The sequence below is a fragment of the Trichechus manatus genome, unplaced genomic scaffold, assembly GCF_000243295.1.
Source record: "Trichechus manatus latirostris isolate Lorelei unplaced genomic scaffold, TriManLat1.0 scaffold00117, whole genome shotgun sequence".
NCBI classification, from domain to species: Eukaryota; Metazoa; Chordata; class Mammalia; order Sirenia; family Trichechidae; genus Trichechus; species Trichechus manatus.
Window position 1 is genome coordinate 8,975,753 of NW_004444053.1, and position 26,918 is coordinate 9,002,670.

The 26,918-nt window shown below is 45.5% G+C and overlaps 1 protein-coding gene across 2 annotated transcripts in view; it reads right to left on the reverse strand.

Annotated features, from left to right (window-relative positions):
- Positions 1-26,918, reverse strand: part of RCSD1 (RCSD domain containing 1) — an 80,214-nt gene that overhangs the window by 9,774 nt on the left and 43,522 nt on the right. The window contains exons 3-6 of one of the 2 annotated variants that reach the window (XM_023738482.1): positions 12,932-13,033; positions 10,911-11,000; positions 6,159-6,230; positions 1,879-2,082 (exon numbers count right to left, since the gene is read on the reverse strand). In XM_023738482.1, coding sequence (XP_023594250.1) covers positions 1,879-2,082; positions 6,159-6,230; positions 10,911-11,000; positions 12,932-13,033 — 468 coding nt within the window. Of the gene's footprint in view, positions 1-1,878; positions 2,083-6,158; positions 6,231-6,372; positions 8,608-10,910; positions 11,001-12,931; positions 13,034-26,918 lie in introns of those variants that run through there. The other variant, XM_023738483.1, reaches the window with a different exon arrangement.

Consider the following 26,918-nt stretch of genomic DNA (forward strand, 5'->3'; position numbering starts at 1 on the left):
TTATATGTAAATTACATTTTGTAAATCTGGTTTTCCCACTGCTTTACATTTTGCTGTTTGTCAGTCCGAGCTCCAACTCAGAGGTCTAGAGTGAATACTTGGTTTATAAGGCTTCCACAGAGCGGCCAGCCCTGCAGCGTAGCAGGGCCCTCATGGCCAGCAGGTTTAGAAATAATCTTGCCAGCTCCCTTGCTGCCTGGTTGAAGCTCCCTGATACTAGAACCAAGTAGCAGCACCTCCACTTCCCTGCCTGTACTCCCTACTGAGAAGACAAGGCTGTCCATTTGGTTTCTGTCTGCCTTCAGGAGTCACTCCATCACCCTGTGCCCTGCCTCCCGACCCCAGCAGACTTGAGTCTGCTCCACCACCTCCCTACCACCAGGCTTGTTTCCTTGGGCCCTGCTTGTTTCTATTCACCTGACCTTTTATTCTAGATAGATTTCCTTCATTGCCTAGAAGATCCCACTCTCTCCATCCTTAATTCCGACATCACACCCATTTACCCTTCCCTGGGATCAGATTGCCTTGAAGCCTGGCCCCTGCCTGGCTCAGGCCCAGATTTGCTGGGTCCCTGCTTGGACTGTACTAGACTGATGCGAACCTCCTCGTGGTAGGGCCCAGGGTCTGATGAGAGCATACACCAAGCATTAGGGCAGCATCTACAGAAACCAGCTCTGTCAATTACCTTTTTGCAAAGGGAACAGTTCTTAATTTTGAATATTCTTAAACTGGGGCAAGCTGCGGTAAGAATGATTTGAGTTGGTACTGGAACACTTAGGATTATTCACATCAGCCCAGAGCAAGAGGTTTTGGAGCCCTACTGACCTCTGTCAGGACTTTAGCTTTCAGGACTTTAGCTTTTGCCTTCAGTTTTTTTAAATATAATTCATTTATTTTTGCTGTTGTTGTTGAGAATATACACAACAAAACATACACCAATTCAACCATTTCTACATGTACAATTTAGTGACATTGATTACATTCTTAGAGTTGTGAAACCCTTCTCACCCTCCTTTTCTGAGTTGTTCTTCCCTAATTAACATAACCTCACTACCCCCTAAGGTTCCCATCTATTCTTTCAAGTTGCTGTTGTCAGTTTGATCCTATATAGATAGATCTTAAAAGAGCATACAGCTAAAGGCAAACATTCTTTACTAGTTAAGCTATTGTTTGGTTTTAAGAAGACTTCAGGGGGTATTTTTGGTTTAAGGTTTACAGATTATCTTGGTGCAATAGTTTTGGGAATTCATTGAGCCACCATGGCTCCAGAAAATATGGATTCCATGAAAATCTGAAATTCTGTTCTGCATTTTCCCCCTTTTGACCAGGATTCTTCTATAGAATCTTTGATCAAAATGTTCAGTAATGGTAGTCAGGCATCATTCAGTTTTTCTGGTCTCATGGCAAAGAAGGCAGCTGTTCATGGAGGCAATTACCCACACGTTCCACATCCTCCTCATATCCCTGACTCTCCTTCTTCCTCTGTTGCTCCAGGTGAATATAGAGCAATTGTTGTGCCTTGGATAACTGCTTGCCTTCAGTTTTTGACATAACTCTGTACAGCTGGGATCATCCTGAGTCCCCACCCCATTCTCCACAAAGGATAGAGTACTCCATCCCCTAACCCTGCATTTCAGGTGGATGGTGCAATTATAGGGAGATGAAATGAGAGAGGCAGGCTAGGTAGAGAAGTGTCTTAGTTCAGGGAAAGCTTGCAAAGGAGCAGAGAAATTTCATCTCTGTTTAAAAACCAGCTCTGACTACAGCTCCAAATGTCTCCTCCTTTCTCCAGAACAGCAACGGGGTGGGGAAATAATGGGATCGTCCTGTTCCCATATTTCCGCAGGCATACCACAATACTTTTGACTCAGACTTTACCTTATTGTAACAGGGCAGATGACTACCTTCAGGAGGCTGGTCAAAGCTGACGGGCACCTCCTCTGGCTCGCTGGACCGAGACCACACACTGGGGCTACTGGGAGTGGAAGGTGGGCTGTGAAATGGTGACACCACGGCTTTGAGTCCGGGACTCTTGGGCGAGGCCCCAGGCAGCAGGGCCACTGGATCAAAGGCTAAATTGGCCTGTTGAGAAAAGATTAGGAATTTCAAGTGGTTGGAGAGATGATGAGAGCTTCTATTTTAGCTTGCTAGTTACTTGGCCTCAGAACTGTTGAGACCAGGTAACATAAGGATTTTGGTGTTATTTCCCAACCAGTTATTCATTGTCTCATCACATCCTCTTCCTGGAAGCACTGCCTACTCAATCCATCTCCTGCTACCTGGTTTGTAGCAAGCTGCATTCCAGAATGCCCAGACAGCCCCACGGAGGATCCCTCAAGAATGCCCTGGCAAGAGCCTTGAGTTATGGACAAAGTGGTCATAACAGCAACCAGCAGGCAGCTGTAGGTACCAGGATCTCACAGTGTGCCATCTTTCTCAGACAGAGTCACTAATAGTTGCTGCTTACTGGATGCACTATTTGCTGGGCACATGCAATTTTTCCTCTACAGCAAACCTGCATGTTCAGCATTGTTCTCACTGCACAAATTAGGAAAGTGGCTAAGGAATCTGCTCTGAGACTCAAGCCAGAACCATTGTCCCTCAGGCCTCAAGGTACGAGGTTCTCTCTTGGTAGCTGGCTAGAGTGATGGACACAATAGGCTGCTGAGCTATTCCAAGAAGGAGGCACCAGAACAAATCACAGTGTGTGCTACCACTCGGGGTGTCTAAGGGCAACCAAAGGGGAGAGGTTACCCAAAGGTAACCAAAGCCAAAGGGAGTTATGAGTTTGGTGGGGAAGGAGGTAAGTGGTCCCAGACCCACCCTATTACCATGGAGAAGGCGGCGGTGCAGGAAGGCAATCTTTGGGGGGATTATACATGAGAGTCCCAGAGCCTCTATAGCACCATCTAGGGGTACTGCTCCTCCTCTGGTCCTCTGCATTTTCAAGCCACTGTACAGCTTGAGGAGCCCTGGTGGCACAGTGGTTAAGAGCTGCAGCTGCTAACCAAAAGGTCAGCAGTTCAAATCCACCCGCTGCTCCTTGGAAACTCCATGGGGCAGTTCTACTCTGTCCAACAGGGTTGCTATGAGTCAGAATCGACTTCACGCCAAGGGGTTTGGTTTGGTTTTTTTTTGGTACAGCTTGAAGAGTCCTTGAGTGGTGCAAAGGGTTAATGTGCTTGGCTGCTAACCTAAAGGTTAGTGGTTTGAGTCCATCCAGAGGTGCCTCGGAAGACAGGCCTGGTGATCTGCTTCTGAAAAATCAGCCACTGAAAACCCTATGAAGCACAGTTCTACTCTGACATACATGGGTCACCATGAGTCAGAGTTGCCTCAACAGCAACTGTTGGTTGGTTGGTTGTAATCTTGATCCTCCAGACCGTGTGGTACTGCTAGACCTGGAGAGAGGCAATATAAGCCTCACAAAGAAGGGACAGAGCTTGAGGGGCAGATGGTGCAATGAAAGGTTGGTTTGTGAGCCCACCACATCAACAGACTTTTGACTCCAAATCTTTCACGTAATAGCTGTGTGGCCTTCAAGTGACTCCAATAGCCTTGTCTAAACTTCTTAGCCTGATGTCCAAATTGTTTTACAACCTGGCCCGTTTACCCTCTCCTGCCACTAACCTGACTCATATCATCTCCTTCCAGACTCCCCCTGGCACCATCTTCCTACCAGCCGAGGAATTCTATTGTCTGAAGAATTCCTATCTGTTCTTTAGGCCATGCAAACCATAAAGCATTATATATGCTTAGGGAGGCATTAGTAATATATTGTTATTTTAAGAAAAATTTGTAATATAGTTGTGGAGACTCGACAAAGTCATAGTAAAAATTAAAAACATAAAAGTTAAACAGCAACATTGTGAACCCAAGCCATGTCAAAAAGCAGCATATGGTTGAGATCAAATTGACAACAGCAACTCAAAAGGTTAGATAGGAAACTTAGGGGCCAGTGAATTTATGTTAATGGGGGAGGAACAATTCAGAAAAGGAAGGTGAGAATGGTTGCACAACTTAAAGAATGTAATCAACGTCATTGAATTGTACATGTAGAAATTGTTGAATTGGTGTATGTTCTGCTGTGTATCTTTCCAACAACTACAAAAAATAAAACAAATTATTTAAGAAAACAAAAGAGCATATGGTGAGTACAAGGGGAAGGGTTTGGACCATGAATGCTTTGGGAGCTGACATGCTGGGATGGCTCAGAGTGCTTCCTGAAAGAGGGGGCTTTAACTCCAAATTTCAGTTCTCCAAACTGGGAAATTCCCTCTGCAAGAACGCTTGCAAATAAAATGAAACTTGCTAGCCAGCAGAAAACTGGAACTTTATATAATGAACTACTTTAGAGAAGAAAATACTGATAGTTCATAACTCATCCAGTAGAATATTTAAAAAGAAAAATCTAGCTGATGATGCATTTCTTAGTTCTTTTTACCCCAGATAAGTTTGCTATGGGATTTGGCCAAATTGTCATACTATTGTTGACATTCTTAATAAGCTTAAACAATTAGAGATCAAAACTTCATTCTCAAGCTGCTGTGTCCCTTAAAGAGGCTCATTAATGACTGGAAGAGGGGATGAGACAGACTGCAGAGCACGGACCACATGGAAACTAATTTATGGCACATGATGAGGGCTTTGGTGGGCTGCAGGGAGGCAGAGGTAGGGTTCCTGGCCTGCTTCCCTCAGTGGGCTGTAGGAGGGACGCTGGGGTTCCAGGATCCCTTCTGAGATCTCTGTTATATACATGACATGAATGCAGCCTCCTTGAGTGACGGGCAGCTCTCCTCCCTCCCTGCAGCTGGGTGGAATCAAGGTTTCTCAGTATAAATTAAGCTTCAGGGGAGACACTGCAGAGTCCTCCCCACCTCTCCACAGGGTACGCTTATGGCCAGAAACCACAGATGCTTTCTCCCCCCAAACCAGGCTGGGAACCAAATCTCTGGACTCTCCCACGGTGAGAACCGCAGAAGCTGTGGCCATTTGTCTTGACACCTCCCCGCACCCTCCTGACAGCTAAAGAATGAAGCTGATGATCCAGTTCTCTTAGTTGGGCCTGAGCACCTGCTCCTTTTCCCAGGTGGCAGCTGCATAGAGGCATCAGGGAAAGCAGGAGCCTCTCCTCCAGGCCCTACCTGGACATAGCAAACCTGCACCTCCTCTGCGGTTCAACTTACACCATTTCCCACACCAGGTGTACCTTCTTCCCTCTTTTCCAGCGATCCATCCTTTAAGGACCAACTCAGGGTGCAGATGCTTCATGAAGCATTCATGAATTACTCCTACTAACTCTACTCTCTGCTTGCCCTCAAATTCTAGAGTGTGGTTCTCAACTGGGGGCAATTTTGGCATTTGGGGACATTTGGCAATGTCTGGAGACATTTTTGGTTGTCACAACTTGGAGGGATGCATGGTATCTAGATGCTGCTAAACACCTTACAATGCACAGGACTGTCCCCCACGGGGAATTATCCAGCCCAAAATGTCAATAGTGCTAAGGCTGAAAGTCTTGGTCTATGGTAGTCATACACAATTTAGATCTCTTGTATTTACCTTCTTTTACTGCATCAGGTGTGAATATCTTTCACCCCCAGGAGACTGCAAGCTCAGGAGCAGCATCTTACCCTTCATTTGCACTCCCAGGAAAGCCAGCCCAGCAGTGTGCACAGTGGGCAAGGGCTCTGGGCACACAAGGTGATTGGAGGAGAAGTAGGGCAGAATGTTTTCCAAACAATGAATGTGGCCCTACCAGGGCAGTGTGTATGTAGCAGCTGAATTTCAGCCTGTGTAAGGGAATGGTTTGTGGCTGCATTCAGGCTGTGGGAGAGAGGACTTGGTTCTTCCTTGGCAGTTTCTTGCAACTATAATGTCCTTTTCCTGTAAGATTCTTCAGGCATCCTGCTATCCATCAACTACCAACCATTATTAGGTGTTAACTACATGAAATCATGTTTGATATGGTCTTTGTCTTAGTCCTTTGCCAACAGGTAGAGGGCTGTGAGATCCTTATCCTTTGGAACCATTTGGTCACTAGGTGGTTATCAGAAGGCAACTATCCAGGTGGCAAAGATGGGGCTACCCCTAAGACCCCAAAGACATTCAAATGTTGGAGAAGAGGTAGTAGTGGGTAACGAAAATTCTACACTTACCTGAAGCTTCTCAATCAGGGGTGAGCTCTTCACCTTGATCTTAGGAGGGTGGCTTGCATTGGGTGGTGATTTCTACAGAGCAAATAGACCAAAATAACCCAATGAGTGAGGAGGACAGAGATGGGGTTCTGACGGGCTCAGAGGCCACAGGGGGAAGGAGAAGAGAAGAAGATGGTTTCACCACTTCATCACTTAGTTCCTGTAGACCACTTACCTCATCATGGCATGTGCTCCTCTTTTCTCCCTCCCTCTTCTCACCACTAGCAAGAAAGAGCACTTGAATATATAAGTCTGAGAAGTCAGGATAGCCGCCCATAACCGAGGAGGACTTCCATCCCAGGAAGAATGACTTCATGGTTATTATGAGGGAACAGATTCTGTATGAGGGGAGCAAGATCTTGACTTCATGACCATCAACAATGTGAACCAACAATATGAGGGAATTTCAAAGATAAAGGGCAAAATGGCCATTTGTTCTGTTTGTCACAAGAAAAAACAAGAAACCACAGGACAGAAGGGAAACTTGACAGAGATATTATTGAAATTTCCCCCAAAACTAATGACATTTTAGAAAATCCCAACAATGGAGTTGCTTATAAATTATTTTCCAAAACATTAAATATTCATCTTAACTAAGCAGATGTTGATTGAGGATCTACTACATTCCAGCATTGCACTGGCTATATATAGATATGATTTAGTTTCTGCCCACTAATAGCAATCAATGGCTGGCATATACAGATACATATATATATTTATATGTCTATATATCTACGTGTATATCATTATATAAACCATACGTATGCTATATTTAAAAACAAAAACCCATTGCTGTTGAGTCATTTCCAACTCATAGCAACCCTACAGGACAGAGTAGAACTGCCCCATAGGGTTTCCAAGGAGCAGCTGGTGGATTTGAACTGCCAACCTTTTAGTTAGCAGTCAAGCTCTTAACCGCTGCACCACCAGGGGTCCATATGCTGTATTAGTTGTAGATATTTTCGTGCTAATGTATCTCAGGGATCCTGTGTGTCTTTGGATTTTAAACTACCTAAAAAATATTAACTCCTTCTTGTGTTGTGTAAAATCCCTACAACTTGAGTCCAGCTCCACGTATATACTGATCCTCAGCATGTAAGAATGATGAGAGTGATGGTCGTGATGAAGACGAAGACAAAGAAGATCCGTGATGACTCTCATTGTTGGATAGAGGCCAAGACAGAGGTGGGCTTTTTCTATAGTTTACAGATGCAAAGTATAGTACTCCCTCCCCAACACCTCCACATACTAATCTATCTGTATCATAAGAAGAAAAATGTTACTCTGTTAGAAACATTCTGAGATATTTATTGAATGAGACAACTGAATTTTAGTGATGGAAGGAGGGAGACTTACTCAACTCAGCTCCTTGTGACCTTTTTAGGGCCCAATGCTGGGCGAGAGCATGCTGGAGTGGGATGGTCACTGGCTGGGATTCTGGAGACCCCGTTCTACTTCTGACTTTGACAGAGGCCAGATGGATGTCCCTGGCCTCAGCCTCCTCCACCTCCTCAAGCCTAACACAGGAGGGCTGGAGTAAATGATTCCTGAGGACTCTTCCAGCTCTACAGCCCCTCTGTAGGCCATATTCCTAGAGCAGTCTTTCAAGTAGCCTTTTGCCCACAGTAAGTGGTGGGTAAAAAGAGCCTCCAGGACAAGCTGGATTATCCTTGATTTCTATGCTTTACAGTATAATTTCACATGGGCCAGTGCTTTGGAAGATACTGTTTTAGAAACTGTAGCAACAATTTTGCTGGTAAAGCTTGCTTTATATAATTCTATAAGCTCTCCTTGTCCCCAACTGACCTCTGTCCTCTGAAGACAGAGGACATTCAGTAAATACTGTCCCTTAACCCCAGGACAGTGCTGGGGACCCACATGAAGCTCCATAAGACCCTTGTTGATCTGAGTTAAACTTCAAAGCAGGAAAAAATCCAAAATAGACACTAATGCCAACTCCTGGGAAGGGCAGCAGGTGGCAGCATGTCCTTTAATGTTTAACTAGTGGCAGGCTCTGTGGCTACTTTAAACACCATTTTGGTTGAGTTCCCCCAGGGAGGGAAACTCCCCGGTCACCCAGGGGGGCTGACCTCACCCTCTCAGGCCCAAGCAGGCACGGGGAGAGGGCAGGGATGAAGAAGGGGTGGGAAGCCCCTTCCCAGATCTATGCATTAGGAACAAAGGGGGCAGCCTGAGTAGGGTCCTCCCTTCAGGCCCCCCATGGTTTATGGCACAAGGGCTCCTGTAGGCTGGGTTACGGAAGGGTAAAAGGAGAAGTGTGGGCCAGGCCTGACAGAGCTGGCTATTCTTTTCTTTTTTTTAATTGTGCTTTAGGTGAAAGTTTACAGTTCAAGTCACCTTCTCATTAAAAAATTTATACATATATTGTTTTGTGACATTGGTTGCAATCCCCACAATGTGACAGCACTCTCCCCTTTTCCACCCCAGATTCTCCATGTCCATCTGTCCAGTTTTCCTGTCCCTTCCTGCCTTCTTGGCTTTGCTTTTGGGCAGGAGTTGCCCATCTGGTCTCGTATTTTTGATTGAATTAAGAAGCACGTTCCTCATCTGTGTTGTTTGTTTTATAGGCCTGTCTAATTTTTGTCTGGAAAGTGGGCTTTGGGAGCGCTTTCAGTTCTGAGTTAGCAGAGTGTCCAGTGACCATAGTCTCGAGGGTTCCTCCGATCTCTGTCAGACCAGTAAGTCTGGTCTTTTTTCATGAATTTGAATTTTGTTCTACATTTTTCTCCCGCACTGTCTGGAACTCTGTTGTGATCCTTGTTAGAGTGGTCAGTTGTGGTAGCCAAAAGCCATCTAGCTGGCCATTCATTTTACTTCTATGTGTATTTCAAGGCCGTGAGACGTCAGGGACCCCCAGAGGCAGTGTCCTTCAAGGTACAAGCAACCTGTCACTCCAGGCAGGACTTCACTCCAGAATCCACCTTCCTATTCATCCATCCCTGGCCACTAGATGCTTTAAACTACTGGGTGGGTCCCATGAGATGAAACCTGTACATTTATTGCCCCTAGAGTCACTGAAAACCAAAACCAAACCAAATCCGTTGTCGTCGAGTTAATTCTGACTCATAGCAATCCTATAGAACAGAGCAGAACTGCCCCACAGGGTTTCCATGGAGTGGCTGGTGGATTGGAACTGCCAACCTTTTGGTTAGCTGCTCTAGCTCTTAACCACTGCACCACCAGGGCTCCACAAGTCACTGAAAACACCTTGTTTTAACCAATTACCGTTAACCTGACTCAGTTCACTCTTACTCCAAGGAAAGACTTGCCCATCCAGCCCCCGTGATCTGTTTGCTTAGTGTTCTTGTCCCCATGTTACAAATAAGGGAAGAGGCTCAGTGTGGTGCAGTGACTTCTGGGCAAGTCCATGTCATCAAGGCGCAGCCTCCCATTAGGCTCCTTCTCAGCTGCAGCCTCAGTCTGTTGCATAATGGAAAAGACACGAAGACCAGAGGGTGAAGGTTACAAGGAGATGCCGATCCTCAGTAAAGAGAAGTTGTTGATATGTATTCGAGGTTAATAATCCATGAAACCACAGAATCATAATGTTAAAGCTTAAAGAGACCCCAACAAAACAACCTCAGTGTTAAACTTTGCTCCTCGGGGTTTCCATCTCAGAATAAAACCCTTGTTCAGTGAATTGGAGGATATTCTCGGAGCATATGGGGTTCCGGAACCCCCCATCCCACTCAACCAGGAGCAGCTCTGAGTTTATCTGTTTTATCTGATCGACTTCTGACTATAAGGCTTGGATTGACAAAAAGATTTGAAAACCATTGATCTACTTTAAACCTCTGATTTTAGAGATGAGGAAATATGGATGCTGAGAGGCTTGCCCAAGTTCACACAGGAATCCAGTGTCCATCATCAGGATGCTGGTCCCCAAAAGGGGAAGAAAAAAAAAAAGAGAGATAGTTGAAGTGGAATTTCAGAATTGAACTGTCCTGGGCTTGATTGCTCTGTTTGGGGCAGGGCCTTCCAGACTGGACAACGGAACACACAAACTCATTTCTGGGAGGGACTAGGACCACAGTGAAGTTCATGGGCTGCTGGCATAGGGCGTGGAGAAGTCACTCTTATAGCTACAACTAGTTAAATAAGGATAGGTGAATATGCAGGCAGGGAATCTATTACTGGCTATGATCTGTGATACCAGAGCCCTCATTATGTTGGTAACATTGGCTATTTATATCTGAGGGCAATGAGGCCTCCTATGTGCTCTGGTTTTCTTCCAATGATCCAGAACAATAGCCAGCATTTACAAGGGAACCATGGGATTCTCTCCCATTACCATTCTGCCTTATACAACTGTCTCCCCTCTTTCCACTACGTTCTCCACATGTAAGATCATGTAAGTCAGCCCTGGGAAGAAAACATAACTTTGCTGCTCCTGGATCAAGCATGCCAATGATCTATGGGCCATTCTCTTTGCTGAAAATTGTCTGGCTTGAAAAATAGTGTTCCCATCCTTGACAACTCATAAAAAGGCTGGGTAAGAGAGAGTAGGAAAGAGCCTAGTTTCAAAGTAAAGCACTTGGGAAGCTTTAGGACGCGGAGATTCATTCCTGAGTCTGAAATGGAGAAATTCCCTACCCAGCTTTGAGCTCCTAAGGTGTGAATCTTGTGCTTTTTCCAAAAGAGGGAGAAAGAAAGCCCACAGCCAGCATCCTGTGAGCCCGGCACAGCACTTACCTCCTCACCATTCTGGCCCAGCTCTACCTTGTGGGGGAACAGGGGAAGAGAGCAGGGCGGTTTCCTTCTTGTTGGTTTACTGGCTGGTGTCTAGAGGTTGGGCGACAGACAGACACATGGAAAGAGAGAGAGAGCTAGTCAGGCACAGGGAGGAAGAGGAAGGAAGTGGAAGCTGGTTTTAGGAATGTTTAGGGAGGTCTGGAGGAGAAAGAAAGGATGAAGGGTTGCATGTCGTTGGGACTGCTCATTGACTGTTATATAAACTAAGTTTATTTAACCATCTACCCATTTTAACCTTCTTCAGCCTCTCCTCTCCCTTTCCTGCTAGCGCGTCCCCTTTAATTTGAGACCCTCTGACGGGCAACACAATCTCACAATGTCATGCATATCTAGCTTTCAAGTAGTGCCTTTAAAAACTTAGATCAATACCATCTTCCTCATCTTTTATGACATTCCTATAATGTCTAGAAATTATAGATCTGATTTTTCAGATGCAAAAACAAAAGCATGAGCATGCCAACTGTGTTCTCCTTTGCCCTGAGGGGCCGTATAAACCTTCCCCACCTCTGAGCGCCCTGCCCTCATCTCACTTCTAATGAGCTCCTCATACTACGTAACTAGGGAAAACCTAGCCCAAGTCTCCCCAAAGTTTAGACACACCTTCCTTTTCGCACTTTCTTTCCCCTCCAGCAGGATTCCTCGAGACTCCATTGGTCTCTGGATGCCTTTCCTTCCTGACCCCTAGCTGCTGTCTGATTGTGCTTCCCTTCCAGTCCCCTCTTCTTTCTCAAGTCTCTATTCGGAATCTGCCCCAGCCTTGCCCTGCTCCTGATTCTTAGTTTGGGAGGCAGAAGCAGGGCAAGGGGAATTCTTATTATTAAATAATATTTCATTGCATGTCTGGTGAAAGTTTGCACAGCAAATTAGGCTCCCATTTAACAAATTCTACACAAATTGTTCAGTGATATTGGTTACATTTTTCACAATGTGTCAATATTCTCATTAATTTCATTCTGAATGTTCCATTTCCAGTACTATAGTTTCCCTGCCCCCTTACCTTCTCATCTTTGCTTTAGAGTAACTGTTGACTATTTAGTCTCTTACAAATGATTTTTCAAAGGAGCACAGTGCTCACAGATGATATTCTTTATTTTACGAGCCTGTCTGTTATTTAGCTAATGGGTGACCTCAGGGGATACTTTCAGTTCAAGGTTTAAAGAGCATCTCAGGGCAACAGTCTCGGGGAGTCCTCTAGTCTCAATCGATCCAGTAAGTCTGGACTTCTTAAGAATTTGAGTTCTGTTTGTGGGGAACCTCTTCACTTAGAACCAACCCAGGCCTGGCACAGCTGTGTGAGATTTAAGACTGTAACAGTGGACGATCAAGATGAAAATGAAGCAGACTTTTGTCTTAAAATGATCCATAATGTCATTGATATCACCAAATTGTACATGTGGATAAAACGTTGAATTGGCAAATGTTGTGTTTTATATAAAACCAAAAAACCAAACCTGTTGCCGTTGAGTCGATTCCAACTCATAGTGACCTGACAGGACAGAGCAGAACTGCCTCATAAGGTTTCCAAGGAACAGCTGGTGAATTCGAACCACTGACCTTTTGGTTAGCAGCCATAGCTCTCAACCACTGCACCACCAGAGCTCCATGTTTTATATCAGAATTGACTTGATGGCAACGGGTTTTTGGTATATATATATATACATATATTTATACTTAAAAAAAAAAAGAATCCAGATTCCCATCTCTAGCAGGCAGGGCTTGTCACTTTCGTCCCCATCTTTCAGCTCTCCTCGCCAGAGCATGCGCCTCACTCTGGTGGAAAGCTTCTGCACCAGGCACAGAGGCAGTGGTGACATTCCTTGCATTCAAAGAGACCCCTCTCTGGCTTCTCTTCCTAATTTGGCAATTACCAAGCCTCCTCCTCCCTCTTCCTGGGCCTGACCCAGACTTCCCCTTCCTCCAGCCCCCCTCCAGAAGAGGGACTCCGAGGCCCCCTGACTCACCTCCTTGGCTGCAGCTGCCTGCTCCCTAAACCGCCCGGCCAGCTGGGCCACCGAAAGGGACGCGGAGTTGTCCACATTGGCATTGGTCTCTGCTGGTCTTCCCTGGCAAAGCAAGGAGGAGAAGCAAAGTTAATCAGCAAACATGTCCTCTGGGTCTTGTAAGTGTTGGGTACCGGGCTCTGCGCAAGGCATTTGTGTCGCCACAAACGGGAATGATGTGACAATGCAGAATTTCAACAGCATTTTGCAACTGGCTCCTGCATTAAAGGGTTATTAAAAACCACTCAGTCAATCCCACTTAGTGAATATTTACAGTGTGCCTGGCCCTGGGCATGGCGTTGGGGATCTGCAGAGGAATGAAACTTGGTCCTGTTCGGGAAGTGTGCCAGGGACCTTGGAGGCAGTACAAGCCTGGGGTCCCTCAGTCCTCAAGGACCCCACCTGAAAAGGAGTGTCTTTCAGACAGTGTAGGAATCTCTATCTTCTGTTCAGATGAGGCTTTGAAAAATGGGGATGGTAAAATGTGTTTGGAGAGGGCTTTTAATTGCATAAGGCGAGATGAGCAAATGTCCTTTATTGAACTTTTATCATCTAAGTCTGTATCTTATCTGCTCTACTTAACTGAGTGCTTGGAGAAGGTGTGTTCAGTAAATGTTTGTCGAATGAAGAAATAAATAACATGAGGGGCAGGTAGTACAGTGGATAAGAGCCAGACTGCCTGGATTCAACCACTAACTTGCTCCGTCTCGCTGGTGTTTGGTAACCTTAGGCAAATTGCTTAACCTTTCTGTGTCTTGACAGGGATAATAGTAGCACATCACTCAAAAGGTTGTTCTATGGATTAAATGATTTACTGTAAAGTGCTGGGAAGGTCTGACACGTTATAAGTGTTTTATAAGCGTTGTTATTGTTACTAGCAGTGGAGCCCTTCAAAGAGCACTTCTGACAACTTAGGTTAATTATTCGCCTATCTCCATAGAGTCTGCATTGAAGATTGCCCACTTTCCCCTTCTAGTCCTTTTCGCTGAAAGAATAACTGTTAAGTTCATCCAAGCTAATGTCTATGCCCCTGCTCTGCCTCCAATTCAGCCAATCAGCTCACTGTGGCCAGCAGTGGAGAGGAGACGTCCCTCCCTCAAGGAGCTTCCAGGCTCCAGGAACAGACTGTTCACTCCCACATGGGTTTGTCACCAAGGCAGGAGGATGGGTCAGTGAGTGCTGGACACAGCCTCCTCACTTCTGCCTTGTTACACTCAGTGGCCTACATAACCACCTGGTTTTAATACTGGCTTTTTGTTTTTTTAATGTCCAGTCCCAGAGATATCTGACGTTTGCTTTTTGCCACCATATGAGGGCATTTCTTAGAGACTGCAACATCCCTCTACCACTTTCCCTTCTCATGACTTCTCGGAAAGCGGGAGGATGTGGGCAGCAGTTTGCCTGAGAGAAAGTCCATCTCTGCCTTTCCATGGGGCTCTTGGCTAGAAAGACAGGGCATGCTCCCCACCAGCAGCAAGCTTGGATGCCTACACATCTCCCTCTCTCTCTCTCTCTCCCCCCCCCCCTCTCACACACACATACACACACACACACACACACACACACACACACACTTCCTAAGCCCTCTTTGTTGTGCTAAAAGCATCTCCAAGCTTTCTTATTCTTGTGCTCCCTCCAAAGTGAATGTCATTGGTCCCTCTTGGAGCAGGCAAGAGGCAGACACCCCTGGCCCCTGCCCATGAAGTTAATTAACGGAGGCAAAGCTTCATGAAGAAGGCTTTCTTTAAAGAGGAAGAACTGATGGGGCCATGGACTACAAATGGGATCTGGGAATGGGCTGTTCTGAAGGAAAAAACGGGTCCCTCTTTACTGTTTCCAGCTATATACTTCAACTTCATCCCCTTTCCTAGCCTAACCACCAAATGTTGACTTCACATAAAGATGAAAAAGGATTAGCCTCTACTCAAGATGCCAGATTGCCCCACAACGCTGGAGGAAATCCAGAGAGTCAGATGCCCCACCCTGATTAGCGCAGCCTCTGACCCCTGGCAGAACTCCCAAGCTCATACCTGTTTGACCTTCACACTTGCCATGTTAGGAGTGGTCAGGGACAAACACCTTGTCCTTCTAGAACAATGGGGAAACTTTAGACACTGGGCTGATGGATTTGTCCGTCTGTCTAACTCCCTGCCCACATAACAGCTCTGTCTCTCTGTCCATTGCTATTTATTTCTTGGGTCCTGCTAACAGTGCACTTTACTTTGGCTTCAAAAGCACCAATCACTGGTGGTGCAGAGAGATACATTCCAGTTAAAAATAGAGCTGTACAGGAATCAAAACCCTCCCTTACTTCCTTGTCTCGAAACTAGGCTTGGCAAGAGGCTCAGAAGAGAGAAAACTGTAAGGCTTCTGGTAGCATTTAGGGCTTAAAAGCTGGATTGAAGGAAAGATTATAATATGCCTGAGTTTGCTTTCCTGGAGCCCAGTGAATGGGTTTTCTTTAGAATGTCTAAGGACTCCAGGGTTTATTGAAGTCTGTCAAACCCACTCACCACTAGCCCCTCTCCAGATGCTTCTCATCCTGTGTTGTGGAGGACTGGCTGTGGTTATTGCCTTCTACCAGCTGGGCACATAGAAGCCCAGAGAAGGCAGGTGGCTTAGCCAGAGTCACACAGCAGCAGAACAGGGGATAATCTGCAAAACCCTTGTTTCCAACTCCTGATAATCCAGCAGTGGACATCAACCAAACAGCATAACTTTTACAAGTGTTTTTGAAAGTTATAAAGTGCTACGTAAATATTGAAAACAGTAGCTACTGGGTTGCACAGGTACAATGCAAGAAGCATGGTCAAGGTAAAGAATAGGAGCCAGGGGTTCAGCCTGTTTGAGGCTTTGCCTCAATTTCTGCTTTACAATTCTGTACTAGCAGGTACAACTACTGACCTCCTCCAGTGGGTTCAACACAGTGTCACTTCAGCCCCAGGCCACTGAGACACATGGAGCCCTTCCTCAGTGGCTCTCTCTTGGCCCTGAGGCTGCCATGGTAAGGTCATGTCCCTCCTTGACTATGTTCTTAATTCTGAGGACTTCAGTGTCCCCAGCTACTCCCAAACTTTCCTGGGACCCCTCAGTCTTCCTGGAACTAAGTGTTCTCTCTTTCTTCGTCAGCTGTCCACAGGTACTTAGCCCAGAGCCTGCCATGTAGAAGGCACTCATCTAAGGGTGGTTTCTTCCCTCCTCATCCAACAGTCTGCCAGTGTCGGGGTGTGGGCACCTGCTCCCAGAGCTCACTGATACCCTCAACTCATCCCTTCAGACCACACCCAGTTACAGGGCCCTCCCCTGCCTGTACCCATGTTCTGGGTCCCGGTCACTGCTTTGACCTCAGCTTGGCTTTCTTCCTGGTCCAATCTCCTGGTCTTCATTCTGGTTTCTAGACTCATCTCTCTCTGGCTCCTGCTTAGTTCACACTTCTCTTTACAGATTAGATTGCAGATCTCCTCTCCATCTTCCTGGGCCCAGATCTTGCTTACCAAGCCCTCCCTGCCCCAGCCTGGCTCTGCCAGCCAGCTTTGAAAACCACTCATGGTTCCTGTCTGACTTTGCCGAGGCCAGAAGAATATCACCTCTGGTATTTACTTTCCATTTCTATGGGACTTTCTTCTGGGAACTGAAGAGCCCCTGTGTCTGGATGGCATGGAACTTCCCCCACACAGTTGCAATGTAGAGGAAATATATTTTTGGATGCTGCCTAGCATCCGCATAGTGGAACCTTTGTGGAGAGGCCAGAATTGGGCTCTCCCTACCTCCTTAGCTCTGCCTCTATTTCACCATCCTGCTCCTTGGTCCAAGGACTAAGTGTCTAACAGCCTCTGGGCCATGGTTTAGGGAAACAAGGCACCAGGGAGGCCTCCTGGTCTACAGCTTGGAAGGAGCAATGAGAGGGCTCTGCCTGGGGGCTGAGGAACCCTTGTTCTGGGTTAAAAGGAATGTCCTCTGCTTACCAAGGAGTTCCTGGGTGATGAAACGGTTAATATGCTCGTCTGCTAACTGAAAGGTTGGAGGTTTGAGTCCATCCAGAGGTGCCTCAGAAGAAAGCCCTGGTGATCTACTTCCAAAAAATCAGCCACTGAAAACCCTATGGAGCAGTTTTATTGCAACTCACATGAGGTTGCCATGATTTGGAGTTGACTTGACAGCAACTGGTTCTGCTTACCAGAAACAGGCTAGAGAATTCACAGCCTCAAAGGTAAATAAGGTTTGCTTGCTTCTTTGCTCAACAGAGCTGCAGTGGATCGTAACACAGTTATATAAGGTACTCACCCCCCTCAAATATCATCATGCTTTGACACTAATCAAAAGGATCAATACGGGGTCTCTCTCTGATGCTGTGAAGATTCCAGAGTCTTTCTTTACACACTTACCTTATCCCTGACTCTTCAGTTCATACCAGCATTTAAGCATTACTGGGATGGATTAAAGAGTCAGGGATAAGGTAAGCATGCAAGACGGAAATGATGATAAGATGGAAAGAGCACAGACCAGGTAGATCCATTCGACTGATTGATCAATCTATCTACCTACTTACCTACCTACCTATTATGGGTTTAACTGCGCCCCCAAAAAAGATATATTGAAATCCTAACCCCTAGTACTTGTGATTGTGAACTTGTTTGGACATAGGCTCTTTGAAGTTGCTATTAGTTAGGTTAACATGAGGTCATACGTAACTATGGTGGGTCCTAGCTAAGCTAATATGACTGGTGTCCCTATAAAAAGAGAAGAGACACAGAGAGAAGGGGGCCATGTGAAGACAGAGGCAGAGATTGGAGTGATGCATTTATCAGCCAAGGATTGCTAAATATTACCAGTAGCCACCAGGAGCTGAAAGAGGCAAGGGAGGATTTTCCCTAGAGCCTTCAGAGAGAGCACGTCCCTGCTGACACCTTAGTTTCAGATTTCTTGACCCCAGAACCGTGAGAGAATAAATTTCTGTCATTTTAAGCCATCCAGCTTGTGGCACTTTGTTATGGCAGCCCTAGGAAATGAATATATCACCTACCTAGAGCACCTACTGTGTGGGAGGCATTGTTCTTAGAGCAGGTGATAGGTTTTCTGTAAATCTTACAATACCTCTAGATGAGGAAACTGGACCCCACAGTTGTTACGTAACTTGCCATTCAAGTTAGTAAGTGCCAGCCACAGAATTTTCTGGATTCCAAAGCTCTAGCTCTTTCCAAACCAATATGCTATACTAACTCTCCTTGCACCTTTACTGGGAGAGTTATGTTATTCAGTCTCTCACATTTACCATTTTAGGCCCTGAGGCTATAACAGTGAACAAGCCAAGTCCTTGTCCTTAAGGAGTAGCTATTCCAGCAAGGGGAGCAGACAATAAACATACACAAACAAGATATTTGTTAAGTGTTATGAAAAAGATAAAACAGGGTACTTTATCTGTGTGGTGTGGGAAGACATATTTGAGGAGGGGTTGCCTGCGTTGAATCCCCTCTGGGGAAAAGACGGGAGGAAAAGAGCTGCGAGCAGAAGGCAGAGACAGGACCAAAGGTTGAAGACAGAGCAGAGAAGTGTGGCAGGGGCACACTGTATACAGGAGAGAGGAGGGAAGATGAACAGAAACAGGTAGTCTGGGGCCAAGCTCGTAGGGCCTCGTGGACCATGACAAGCATTTATTCTGAGTGAACAGGGTGCCATTTGGAGGGATTTAAGTAAGGAGAGATGCGATCTGAGTTAGCACACATCAAGAAGCTGTTCTGTGGAAGAGGGACAAGAAGGGAAGCAGAAAGACCAGTGGGAAGTTTCCAGCAGTGGTCTAGCTGAGGGATAATGGTGGAGTGGACCAGGTTGTGGCAGGGAGATGGTGGGAAGGAGGAGGACTTGGAGGTAGGATTGATAGGCATTACATGCAGTACCCAAAAAGAAAGGGGACTCAAGTATGACTCCTGAATTTTTTACTTGGACAATTGTATATATGAGTACTTTTTCTTGGTTTGGGGAAGGCTTGTTGGGGAGAGAGATCTGGTGTGGGTAATTGGGGAATGAATAGTTCTTTCTTGGTCATGAAAGCTTGAAATGTCTATGAGACATTCAAGTGGAGATATAGTAAAGAAAGTTGAATACACACTCAAGTCTGGAGTTCAGAGGACAGGTACAGGCTGGAAACAAAACTTTGAAAGTCACTACTTAGAAATGGTATTTGAAGTTAGGGGACTGGATAAAGTCAGAGGAAGTACAGAATAGGGAAGAGAAGAGGCCCAAAGACTGAACTCTGGGGTGTCTCCTTATTGACACCGAGCTGGTTTTCATTTACAAAGGTGCTCCTGTTAACCCAACGGGAAACCTCAAAGACATTCTGGCCAGATTGCAGATGGGATAGGTTAGGGTCAGATTTCTTTGGCTTAGGTATTAAAGGGTAAGAAATTCTGAAATCCACTAGAAGGAAAAACGTCTTTTCCACCATCCATGCTGTTGGGGTCATTTATTCACCAAACACTTCTTGAGCATCTACAGACAGAACACATTGGGATAACAATAATGGTTCTCCAGGAGTGAACAGTTTTTGTTTTTTGTTTTTTTTGGTGGTGGTGGTGGTGAGGGGTAGGAATGTGGGGAAGGGAAGAACAACAAAAAATAGATAAGGCAAAGGAATGTTGTTGTTAGGTGCCATTGAGTCGATTTTGACTCATAGCAACCCCATGTGACAGAGTGGAACTGTCCTCTAGGGTTTTCTTGGCTGTAATCTTCATGGAAGCAGATCACCAGGTCTTTCTCCCAGGGAGCTACTGGGTGAGTTCAAACCACCAGCCTTTCAGTTTGCAGTCCAATGCTTAACCATTTGCACCACCAGCGCTCCTTAAGGTAAAGGAATAAAAATGAGTATATGTGAACAATGATCAAATATTTCACACAAGGCCAAAAAAAGCCCCAAATATTCACTACCTACCCACTTGTAAACTTTCAGGATCTGAAAATGGCAGTCCTTGGCCTCTGGGATTCTTTCCCAGGGAAAAGCTCAGTTAAGGTACTCCACTCACACACTGACCTGGGCCGTGTGTCCCTCTTTGGGATCTCCAAGGATTTCCCATTTCCCTCAGGACTTGATGCTGCAGGCCAGTGGCTCTGACAGGGCTTAAGAGCCCACAGACAGTGGAACATAGTCCTGACTGCTTCAGTGGTCCTGAAAATCAGTGCAGCCCAAAGCCTCAGGTGCCCCTGAGGGTCCTCCAGGTGGAGGTCAGCAGGGGTAGTGGTGGTGGCATAGACAGGGTCAGCGTCCGGGAGAATTCCCAGGTAGCAACAGCGGACAACAGAGAGATGGGAGGGAGATGTTCATTCTGAATGTCAGTAGCGATACGACCTTATCAATATAATTTGGGAGAGAATGTATATGAAATTTCTCTATAAAACCTGTTAACTGTTGTATAAGGAAAGAATTACTTTGAGTCTCTGGTGGGGTTGGGAGTGCATAGAGACAATACGATGTAAGTGGAAACAGCAACAAATTCAGAGTCAGATCTGGGATTCAGTCTTGCCTCTGACATATACTGGGTGTGGAATTCTCTGAACCTCAGTTTCTTGATTTGTAAAATGAGGTCATTAACATCCACCAGCCTTTGCTCCAACCCAGTATGCAAACATATGTCCCACCTGATCAATTATTAGAATGCAATGATGATACCTGGATAACTCCTAACAACATTAACATTCCAGGTGTTCAAGTTCCTATGACTATGGGCAGAATGCTTAACAAACAGTAGTCTATAGTTTGGGAAACTGGACTTTTATAGCATGCTCCAAAATGCTGATAAATCTAACTTACTGACAGAAGGCAATAATGCAGAATTTTCCCTTCAACTTTGCATTAAATTAATTAATACTCTGAATATTACTACTGGAGAAAAAACATACTATTCCCAGTCCATACAGGAAAAAGAATAATAAAAATTATTAACGAAATTTATCATCTAACCAAACCTAAACCAAATGTTTCTCTGATTGATGTAAAATCAACCCCGGATAAATATGACCAGGTGAGCAACCATTTGAAGCAGGAAATGAAGCACATACAATCCATGATCCAAAAGGTAAATAAAGAACAGAAGAACAAATTTCCAAAAGTAATGACTAACTTAAACACAGTATTTATGGCATCTGCACATAAATAGAACATGCTACTAAAGCTTGTACCTCCATAAGTGTAATAAAAATGATGTTTAACTGGACTAAGAATTATCAGGGAAGTTTGTTTGGATGGTTAAATAAGTTAAGCTTTTGGAATTTGGGGAATTGGATTTTAAGCTCTGTAAAAAAAAAAAAGAAAGCTTTTGTTTTTTTACCATACCAATTGTATTGGGATATTTCTGTTAAAACTTGCTTTAAAAAGATTGTGTGCTAAAGTTTGGAATCCAAAATGTGATTTGAGATCAAGGGGTGGATTGTTCTGTATGTTCCTATATGACCTCAAATCCCATACGTATTAAGTCACTATGATGCTTTTAAAATACATATGTATAAGCATTTATAATATGAATTTAGAAATATGTCTACCTTTGTGAGACTCCAACATTAACTGTAAGTCATTAGTAACCTGTAAGTCATGAGAAAGCGATTTAGAAAATTTTTGAATTTAGGCATAGAAACATAGAAGCTTGTGAAGTATGTTAAGAACGAAAACAACCTGTAAGTTCACTTTGACCCAGCATGCTGTGACACAAGAAAACATAACATAAATCTAAACAACCCCCTAATCTCTAACCTTGACAAGAAGATGCATCATTTGGCTACTCTCTAACCCTGGAGGAAAGACATAACGTACTGGTATTTGATGGCACACTGGCCCTTGTCGTGTGGAGCAAAGGTTTCAAATTCACATATAATCCCTAAATTTCTGCTCACTCACTGAGGGAAGGCAGAAATGGAACTGAGATTCTGTCCTCTGCCACCGACCTTGGACCCTAGCTACTAGGGACCTCCACCGAGTTCAAGCTGTGGTTAAGCCTTCCTCCCGAGACCTCTTGTTAAACGTAAAAGCCTGAAGTCTAAAGAGCTAGACTCTAACCACTGAGCTAACATTGTAATTGTAATTGTTAATTCTGATTCTTTGGTTCTAAATGAATGTTGTGAGGTCTTACTTGCATGCCTTACCATGACTACCTTACAACAAACTAAACAAGTTTATGCATGACACACCTAAGTATCTCTCTATTAATTTTGTAAGATAAAATCCTACAGGAAAAATGTATAGTATGTGAGCGGAGAAGTGCCAGCCTGGCCAACCTCGAGGGGTGAATAGAGCTGGCCACTTTTCTGCTGAGGGAGCCACAGGTGTGAAGTCTGTGAAGCCAGAGGGAGCCTTGGGGAACTACAAGAAGTCCCTAAGGCAAGACAAGGCAGTCAGGCTCACAGTGGCAAGAGGCTGGACAGGAAACCATAGGCCAGAGTGTGAAGGGCCTTTTACGTCAAGACTCTATTCCAAGGGCCATGCAAAGCCACCAGAGGGTTTTAAGTGAAAGAGTGAACTGATCAGGTTCATTTTTGCAAGGTCCCTCTGTTGGCAGTGGAAGAAATAGATGGCAGGGTTGGGGAGCCAGGTGGGGGGTGGCAGTGAGTCATGAGGCAGGGAGACCAGCTGGGAGCTCATAGCTGTTGTTAAGGAAGGGAAAAAAATGAACAAATTTACAACCACACTGCCTCCCACAGAGAGGGATTCTGGGCCCAAAAGACTCTTGTACGGGGCTGAGCTTCTTGTTGGGTCTGGATCTGCCAAGAGGTAAGGAGCTGTGTTTGGGAAGAATGAGGGTGGAGGAGAACAGGAGGGGTCAGGAGGTCAGACCCTGAGAAATGGGCAACGGCTGGCCATCCTGGGGTGAAGTGGAAGAAGGAAAGAAATTTCTGGTGATGGGGTGACCAAAAAGATTTAGAAGATCAGGAATCTCTACTCCTTGATTTAAAGCTGTGTGCTGTGTGGTGTCAGTGTGACCCCTTCCTGTGATCCACGAAGCTTCAGAAAAAGTTGTACTTCAGGCAGCAGCCTTTTATTTGTGGGTGCTTTTTAAGGGGATAGGGTGAGAATCAAGGGGGAGTGTCCACATCCCTCATTTAGAGGTGAAAAGGAATAGCATCAAGATGCAGAGCTTATTGATTCACCCATCAGATATTACTGAGTCCCTACTACATGTCAGTGGACTCCCTGGGTGGTGCAAATGGTTAAGGTGCTCTGCTGCTAACTGAAAGGTTGGAATCCACCCAGAGGCACCTCGGAAGAAAGACCTGGCAATCTACTTCCAAAAAAATCAGTCATTGAAAACTGTGGAGTACCATTCTACTCTGACACACATGGGGTTGCCACAAATCAGAATCGACCCCACAGCAACTGGTTTTACTACATGCTAACACTAGGCTAGGCTCCAGGGACACATGGTGAGCAGAGCAGACGGGGCTCCCATACTCATGATACTTAGGTCTCATCGGCTTATGGCAGAACGGAGAACAAGGAGGCAGATGCAGAAAACTGGGACCAAAGGCGATCAAGAGCATATATGCCACCAGAGCTCCTCCTGGGAATTAGTAGATAAATATGGCTTTAGACATAAGATTGGAGCTAATATTCTATAGACTAGGAAGGACGGTGGCCTGAACCAGGACAGGTAATTAGATAAGACTTAAAGGCAATTTAAGAGGAAGGATTGACCAGAATTGGTGACTGACTGGGTAGGTGCCTGGAGGAGTCAAGATATTGCCCAGATTTCTGGCTCTGGCTACTTGGGGGATGGGAGAGGGACAGAGGGAGCCCAGGGGAGGAGAGAGGTGAGGGCTTCCGCTGAGAGTTAGCTCAGAGATGGCAAGCCAAGAAAAGACTACTGGGAAAGGCTGGTGGACAGAGAGAATAGAGGGTCCAGGACAGACCCTGAAGCACCCTACTTGGGAATTTTAGAGTGAGACTCACCTAGAGTTGAATCTTGGCTCCCATTACAAAGTGATAGCAGAGCTTGGAGACAGGCAGAGTGAGAGAAGGCTGCAAAGGCAGAAGAGGGTGCCAGCAACCTCTCAGTCCAGGCTGGGATTTACTCTGTCAGCATTTTTCTTCCCTCCTTCCTTCTGGCAGTTGCCAGCAAAGGTGTGCAGAGACAGAGGAGCAGATCAAATCCAACCTTGTCAGCCTGGCAGCCTCTGAACAGCTCTGCTTTATTTTATTTTTTAGGGCAGAAGGGAAGAGTGTGAAGGAAGTGCCTCTTCAGAGCCGGCCCAGGTGATCTATATGGACTCACTCACCTAAGCCAACACAAATTTACAATCTGTTCCTGTCCAATACAAGTTCAGAAACTCCCTATCATGTGCTGTGCTCATGGTAGTTAATCCAATAAACTTGGCTTCCACTGAGAGCCCAGCAGAGTGTGAAGGGTAGATTGGCTCTAAGGTACTCCCTCACAAGTCCTGAGGTACGCCACCCTGGAGCCCCCACATAAGTACTCCTCATTAGGGGTCACTCCTGCTTCCCCAGTAGGAGTCAGGTGACAGTGTATGTGTCCTGGGGTCTGGGACATTTGTCCTTCAGGCCACAGCAGGAAGCTGAGGCATACCTTCTAAGATTAGAACAAGTCGCCCAAGGACCCAGGCCTGCCTTCCAGTCAGCTGCAGCCTCTCCTGTTACAGCATCTCCCCTCCCCCACCCCTCACAGTCTCTGGGAGAGAGCAGTTCTGAGGCTGGATGCCCTGTGGGTTGGGTCCTCAAGGGCACTGTGCTGGACAATCTGGTCCCTGGACTTGAGAGCCTCACCGTTGTGGACCCGGGTCATATACTGACGAAATAAATGATAATAATTCCAATAGCTACAATGTCCTGAGCACCTACCACGTGCCAAGCCTTCGACATGTATTGTCCCATTTATGTATGCAACATAACACTAGAAGGGAGTCATTTTATTAGCTCTGCTTGACTGAAGAGACTGAGGCACAGTTACACTGAGTAACTTGTTCACAGTTATACAGATAGTGAACTGTAGAGGAAATACTACCTGGGGTATTCAGTCAGAACTCTCTCACACAGGAGACAGTGGTGGTTCAGTGGTAGAATTCTCGCCCTCCATGCAGGAACCTAGGGCTTGATCCCTAGCCAATGCATCTCAATCACAGTTAGCACATTTGTCAGCGGAGGCTTGCGTGTTGCTATGATGCTGAACAGGTTTCAGTGGCGTGTCCGAACTAAGATGGACTAGGAAGAAAGGCCTAGTGATCTACTTCTGAAAACCAGCCAATGAAAATCCTATGGATCACAAGGATCCAATCTGCAACCGATTGTGGGGATGGTGCAGGACAGGGCAGTGTTTCATTCTGTTGAGCATGAGGTTGCCATGAGTCGGTGACTGACTGGACGCCGGCAGCTAACAACAATCTGCCTTACAAATGAATAGTTTCGTCTAAACTGAAGGGAGGAGATGGGGCAAGGGCCGTGCTGAAGACCACAGGAGGCCCTGACTCTGGTGAATGACTTCCGAGGGTCCCTGGGTTCCTCCCTGCTCTAAGCCCCATTATCACAGGCTCATATCTGGCCTGGAAGTGCAGGCCAGAGAGGTTCAAGCATGCCCAGTGCACAGCCCAGTGCTTGTACTGCAGAGGCCAACAGGCCCTGGCTCTTGTTATCAAGGTGATGGCAGAGCAGGAAGCTAAGAAGAAAAGAACGTTTTCCAGTTTAATCAACACATGCTCAGATGATTTCAAAAACATGGCCACTTGGTCAAGTTGCCCATTATCATTTGTCCATGACCTCTTGAAAATTTCAATACAAAATCCTCTAACCCATACATCAAGGAGTTTCCAATATTTTGAAGTCACAGAGTCGATAGATTATTAATAAATGTGCAGAAATTTTCTCATCTGCACCATTTACTTACTTGATCCTTGATTGTACTTAAAAAGTAATGCACCCCTACCTGGTGATGGGTATGTGTCTAATTTGGAGACACAAGAAGAAAAATAACTGGATTCAGAACAATATTAGAAGCACACAAACTTAAGTTTTTATAAATTATTGAATTCACAAATCTATTTAACTACATTTGCAAAACACTACACAAAACTCTAGGAAGAACCTATGGGTGCCTAGCTATCCAGAGAACACAGTCTGAAAAACCAACATCTGGTCTTCTTTCAGGAGTCCTGGTGGCACAACAGTTAAGTGCTCAGCTGCTGAAAGGTTGGCAGTTCAAATCCATCCAGTGGCTCCACAGGAGAAAGACCTAAACTAGAAAGATTACAGCCAAAAACAAACAAACAAACAAAAAAACACTATGGGGCAGTTCTACTCTGTCACATGGGGTCGCTATGAGTTAGAATCAACTTGATGGCACCGAACAACAACAAAGAGCTTCCTTCAAGCACAGTTCAGTCCTGCTCACTTCCAGGAAACCCTCTCTGGAGCTCCCCTGGCCCACCACCCATCCACCCACATTCAGCCACAACTGGTTGTCCCTCTTTTTGTTTTACCACATCTTGGACATACTGATTGATTCATTCATTCATTCTTCCTGTACTCCATGCCCTGTGCCAAGTGCTCAGGGTTTAGCAATGGACAAGACGACACAGGTCCTTTCATAATGGAGGTTATAGTCTAGTGGGGGAGACATATATTCAACAACCATCATTATCATTTTAACTCCAGTGTATTGTTTATTAGGGTAAAAAATACTGCAGAGGTAAAGCACTATGACAGCAAATGACAGGGGACCTGACCCAAAGATGCAACAGGCTCTACCCACTCTTAAAGCCTGCTCAGCTGGCATGGGGCCACAGAGATCTTGAAGTGGACTAATTTCTTTCTTTCTTTCTTTTTTTTCAGCAAGAAGCAACAGCTGTTCATTTGACTAATTTCTTTCTAATCAGCCTTCCCACGTCCTCTCACTAGTCCCCTCCTTAAAAAAGAAACAAACAAACAAACAAATAGAAGACTGCCCCAGCTGAGCTGAGTTGC